Below are 6558 nucleotides of genomic sequence, written 5' to 3' on the forward strand. Positions count from 1 at the left end.
AGATAGAACTATAAAATTTTAAGTTTTTGGAAAAATTTTCCTACATCCTTCTCTACTCTCCCAGGACTGAAATAAGATTTAAATAACTTAAATTATGTTATAAGTTTAGTTCTTGAATTCTCGATTTTTTGTCTAATAAATTTATTAATTTTAAAAAGATAGCTAATATAGCAGGTAGGTTATTGAACTTTTGATTTTACAACCTTTTTAATAATTAGCACATCTCATTATATCTAATAAGACCTTAAAATCTCAGATTTAAGTTTGTTTAATAAGTTTATAAATTAAGAAAGAATACTAAACATGTTAATGACACAAAGTTTAAGCACTTTTTCTAAGTTTTTTTCCTCTAAGAGAAACACTAGGTTTAATATGTTAATATCGATAGAAATATTAAGGTTTCAATATCGATAAAATATTTTTAAAAAGTTAGAGAAATTAAAAAATAGTAAAAGATATTTAAATTAATAAATAAATATTTTTCTATTTCCAAATAAGTAAAAAATGATTAATATTAATATTATGTATATATTAGACATATTTTGTTCATACCTTATCTATTTTTTTTAATAGTAATATAATAGAAATGTCAATAGACGACTTATCAACCAATATTTAATACTACTAATATAAATAATATTTTAATTAATTAATTTTTTTTAAAATATAGATGAATGGGAAAGGACAAAAAAAAGTAATATAAAGAAAAACGGAGGGTATTTTGGGAAGGGTCTGTTATATGCCACTTTCCATCTGTAAGAATAACGAAGATTGAAAGAGATAGAGAAGAGAAAAGAAAAGAAAAAAAGTTGTCATTAACCAATAGCCTCTCTCTCTCTCTCCTCTTCCCGGGCCCCACTTCTCTCTCCTCCCTATATTAATCTCTCCACCGCCCCCTCAGTTTCAGAGCTCCACTCCAACCTCCGAGCTCCACTCCGATCAACAATGGCGTCTCCGCCGGACACCAGCAAAACCCTCAAGCTCGAGCGCTACAACAGCTATCTCCGCAAAGTCAACAGCACCAAGCTCCTCAACGCCTCCTCCAAGCTCCTCTTCCGCGCCACCCTCCTCGTCGCTCTCGTCCTCGTCTTCCTCTTCACTCTCAACTACCCGCCGCTGTCCGGCGACAACGGCGCCGGAGGTCAGCACCATTTCCACACTCACCGGAATTTCCTCTCCTCCGCGTTCTACGGAGGGAGCGGCCACGGCGGCGCGGCCTGGGAGAAGCAGGTCCGGCACTCCTCCACCCCCCGCCGCCCGAACGGAATGTCGGTCCTGGTCACCGGCGCTGCCGGCTTCGTCGGGTCCCACTGCTCCATGGCTCTGAAGAAACGCGGCGATGGAGTTCTAGGGCTGGATAACTTCAACGACTATTACGATCCGTCGTTGAAACGCGCGCGGCAATCGCTGCTCCAGAAGCACCAGATTTTCATCGTGGAAGGAGATCTAAACGACGCCGCATTGCTCTCGAAGCTCTTCGATGTGGTCCCGTTCACGCACGTCCTCCACCTGGCAGCGCAGGCCGGCGTCCGTTACGCGATGAAGAATCCCCAATCCTACATCAGCTCCAACATTGCCGGTTTCGTGAACCTTCTAGAAGTCGCCAAAACCGCCGATCCTCAGCCGGCGATCGTTTGGGCCTCCTCCAGCTCCGTCTATGGATTGAACACCGAGAATCCCTTCTCCGAGATTCACCGGACCGACCAGCCGGCGAGTCTCTACGCCGCCACCAAAAAAGCCGGCGAGGAAATCGCTCATACTTATAACCACATCTACGGCCTCTCCCTCACCGGACTCCGATTCTTCACCGTCTACGGCCCCTGGGGCCGCCCCGACATGGCCTACTTCTTCTTCACCAAAGACATCCTCCACGGCAAACAAATCGACATCTACCGGACGCACGACGCGAAGGAGGTGGCGCGTGACTTCACGTACATCGACGACATCGTGAAAGGCTGCCTCGGCGCTCTCGACACGGCGGAGAAGTCCACCGGCAGCGGCGGAAAGAAGAAAGCTCCGGCGCAGCTGAGAATCTACAACCTCGGGAATACCTCGCCGGTGCCGGTCGGGAAACTGGTGGCCACGCTGGAGAGTTTGCTGAACACGAAGGCGAAGAAGCGAGTAATTACGATGCCGCGAAACGGCGACGTTCCGTTCACTCACGCGAATGTTAGTTTGGCGTTTAGGGATTTCGGGTACCGGCCGTCCACGGATCTCCCCACGGGGCTCCGGAAGTTCGTGAAGTGGTACGTTGGGTATTACGGGATTCAGACGAGGGTAAAAAGGGAAAATGAGAAAAATAATCACTCTCCCGAGGAATCCGCTTGATTGATTGGCTGTCGCCGTCATCATCACATGGCCTTCGTCGTCTCTTTTTCCTTCTCTTTCTTTTTTTTTTTCCACGGAGGGGTATTTTTACTTATATTATTGTGGTCTCTGCTGTAGAGGATCGAAACTGTCCGTCCACAGCCGTTGTTCATGCTGTAGAAAAAGAAAATAGATATGAATTAAATTATATGGGAAAATAATATTTTGTAATTTGATACAGAAAAAAAAAGGGAAGGGAAATAGGAGAGAGAGATGATGTAATAATTGGATGGTGTGGGGTCTACTGGAATGGGTGTGGATCTCAGCCGTTTGATTTCGTGTTAATTACCAATCAGAAATTGTGATATCAAAAGTCATTATTGAGTTTCAATTTGATCTTTATAATTTAATTTGATTTTTATGTCTTGATCAAAATTTATAAACGGTCTTTGTTATTACCATATTGAATATGTAACACGTGTATTTGAAACGATTCATGAATTCTGACGAAATCATAAAGAATTACGGGAACAAAGTAAATTGATAATTAATATTCTTTTTCCTTTTAAATTTTTTTATTTTGGTTGAAAATTCAACTAGAGTCCACATTAATTAATAAAGAGAAGATCATATGTATATAAATAAGGTACAACATCTTTATTGGTAGGAGGTTTTTTGATGAGACTAAGAGTAAAGCACTGGGAATTATATCTAAAACGGATAATATCATCTCATTGTGAACATACTTGACTATGGTTGTCCTTAAAATGTTTTTTTCCACCCTATTGGAGACCTCCATAATCATTAAAATAAAGTTGGATGATATTGTTTTCAAATTAATAAAATGTTTTTATTTAAATTAAAATAGCAGGCTCAATCCGTCATTTTTCAAGTTCATAAAGATATTTTTAGAAGTATTTTCAATCAGTCGTCATCTGTGTAATTGGAGAAATCATCCTTTTAAATCATTTGAAAATTGACATACATCTAAATAAAATATTACATCGAAACTATTTCTTAGTTCACTTAAATCTCATTTGATGACCCTTTCAATTTTAGTTTTTCGGTTTTTTTAAATTTTTATCTGTTTGCTCACAATTTATTTTATATGTTTTTCTTTAAATGCATTTGAATTCTTAATAAAATTTTGAAATAAAAACTTTTTTTTTGTAGTTTTTAAAATTTAGATTAGATTTTGAAAATATTTTTAAGGAGTGGATAGGAAAAACAAATAAATATATGGATGAAAGTACTTACACGCTTAATTTTCAATAACAGAATATAAAATCTTAAAAAAAGAAAAGAAGATAATAATAAAACAATGAAACTTTAAAATATTTGATTATAGTAGTAGAAGATATATTGAATTTAAAGTTCTACAATGTTATTATTATCATTTAATGTTATTGATCCACTAACACGTCGGATCTCGTGTTAATATTCAAACATTGAGAGAGATGATACTGAAAATGTATTGAAAGACATTAAATTTAGATTCGAATATTATTTTCAACTATATATTTTCAATATTTTCAACTTTTGTCATTGTAATTTTGATTTCGGTTCATTTTAGTTTTTGTACTAAAATATTCATTTTGGTCTCTGATTCGGTACTTTTAAAAAGTGATAAATTTTTGTCCCTTCATTTTATTTTTAATCTCATATTTTATCATAATTTTAACATGATATTGTCTCAATATATTTCTCAAAATGTAAAAATTACTTTAACATATTTGAGGATTTTTTTTATTAGGTATAGAATTTGTGTTAAAATTTTGTAAATAGAGACTATGAATGATAATTTTTAAAAATACAGGGACTAAAATGAAGATTTTGAAAGTACAATGATCAAAACAATATTTTAATCTTAAATTTAATATAACTTGATTTTTTTGAAAAAATTAAACAATTGAATGACGATTTAATATTATGAGATAATTATTTTATACAAGTTAACTATATAATTCAAATCGAATAAGAAAGTTACAAAAGTGAATTTCAATATAAGAATACCTCGAATGAATAATAAAATCAAATGACAGGAAAAATTTTATTTAAAAAAATAGAGAAATTGATACTTTTTAAACAATATAATTTAAATTACAAAAACTGCCAAAAATAACAGACGAAAGAGGAAATACAATATAGCAAGTTTTAGCTTAAAATTAGAGAAGGTTGGTGATAATAAAATATAAAAGTCTAAAAATCATATTCCCAATTGAGTAATAGTTCCTTTCAAATAATAATAATAATAATAATAATAATAATAATAATAATAATAATAATAATAATAATAAGTAATCGTGTTACATTTTATTTTATTTTAATATATAGTTTTAATAGTACTATGTTGATTTAAGGTTGGCTTCAAAACCCAATGTGTCACGTGAACCTTAGGCATCCCTTGTGAAATATGATTTGTTTCATTTAATGCTTGCCGGAAGGAATTCATATACATTAGTATATTTTAATAAATAATGAATATATTACTTTAATTTGTGCTTACTTTTATTATTAGTTTACATAATTAATAATCATAGTATATATTTTATATACCATTAGCATCAAGAAAGATGCTAAATTTCTAGAGTGAGGTATAATTTTAAAATTGTGATAGAAAAGAATTAGGTAAAACAAAGGAAATTTTGAAGTTATGTTGATTAAAATGAACAAAAGTAAAAAGTACACTGACTGAAATAGTTATTATTTTTTTAGTTGAACAATATTTGAGAGTAGGGATTAAAACTTCTAATATTTTAGTCGAGAATATAAACGTTAACCCGCTGAACAACCGACGACGAGGATGTGGGAAAAATAAATATGTTTTTAGAGTTTTTAATGTGTATATATATTTTTAACTTTTTAGAGAGAAAAAAATCAGTAAGAAAACAGTAAATTGAAGACAGCGTTTGGCGACAGCGGAATCTAAAACGAGGATAGATGGAGTCATAATTCTGACCGAGGTAGAGGAATCCGAGGTTGAGTTCGGTCGGATTGCGGTTACCGTGTTCTGTGAACCAATCACCCCCAAAATTTTACGGAAATATTCAAATTTAATTCTACTTTTTTCTTTTAAAGTATAATTTTACTTCTAAACTTGGTGGAGTGAATTTAATTTATTTTTATTTCACCTTTTAATTTTATAAAATTCAACTTTTTTTTAATTAAATTATAAAATTCAACCTTTGCCTTAAGGTGTTGTAAAAAAAAAAAACCTCTAGATTTTGTTGGATGTGTATGTAATTTTTCTATCTTTGGTTCACTTCCGTAATATTCATGGTTATTTTCAACAAGAAAAAAATATCTCTAAACTTATTTGGCTCACTTCCGTTACATTCTCATTGTTACTTTCAAAAAAAAAAATCTCTCTAAACTTATTTATTTCAGGGAAGAATCAATCTTAAAAAGTATGAAATCTATGCACAAAATTAAGCTCGAACCAATAAATACATAAGACAGACTCGTAATATTCTAGCTCCAATGTTGTTGATTATTTAAAATTTCATCATTTCCATATTATAGATTTGTTTATTTCATTTGATACCTATGATTTTTATTCTTTTATTGTTAATGATTCTTCACATGAAGAAATTTAAAATTGTATTATTTATTTAAGTTTTCCTCAATTTGAAATCGAAGGTGTATGGTAAAAATTGATTCACTCTACCAAATTTTTCTATATTTAAATAAGTGATGAAATTAATCGATTCAAGATTTAAGTTACTTAAAAAAAAAAGATACGTGGCATTTAACATTGATTTTTATTTGAATGTAGATATTGAATTCTTTTGTAGGTATGTATGATCCACATTTTAGTGTTTTATTTGCTGAATTTTGAGTTACAATTTTTTTTTTCTATAATTTTCTAGCTTGATATTGAGAGCAATATTGATTTTATTTCATGATTCAATTTAATGAAATTAAGGGTTACTGTTAAAGTGACTCACTAAACATGGCATTTCTTTTCTTCTCAAACCTTATAACTCAATTATTTCAAACTTCTCCAATAAACGATCTTCAAATTTTTGTATAAGATAATATCCATCATTTATTTTCTTTAATTCTTACTAAAACACAATTTAATATTTGTTAGGGATGGAATCAAGGCTTGCTACATAAACCACTCGTGAAGGAACTGGCCGTGTCTGGGTTGAAGATGAGATGGGACAAGCAAACTCATAGACCTGAAAACAAGAATGTCACCGATGGCAAATCCATTGAACGTTAGGTACGAAGCGCTAGCATGACATG

At 32.8% G+C, this 6558-nt stretch overlaps 1 protein-coding gene across 1 annotated transcript; it reads left to right on the top strand.

Moving 5' to 3' along the window:
• The first annotated feature begins 827 nt into the window (after positions 1-827).
• GAE6 (UDP-D-glucuronate 4-epimerase 6) lies at positions 828-2698 on the top strand. The gene has a single exon (XM_088126697.1). The coding sequence runs from the start codon at positions 946-948 to the stop codon at positions 2326-2328; it is 1383 nt and encodes a 460-aa protein (XP_087982823.1). The 5' UTR covers positions 828-945; the 3' UTR covers positions 2329-2698.
• Positions 2699-6558: the final 3860 nt, after the last annotated feature.

The sequence above is a fragment of the Momordica charantia genome (genome assembly GCF_013281855.1).
Source record: "Momordica charantia cultivar OHB3-1 chromosome 7 unlocalized genomic scaffold, Mcharantia_2.0 BLBB01000007.1, whole genome shotgun sequence".
In the NCBI taxonomy this organism is placed as follows: Eukaryota; Viridiplantae; Streptophyta; class Magnoliopsida; order Cucurbitales; family Cucurbitaceae; genus Momordica; species Momordica charantia.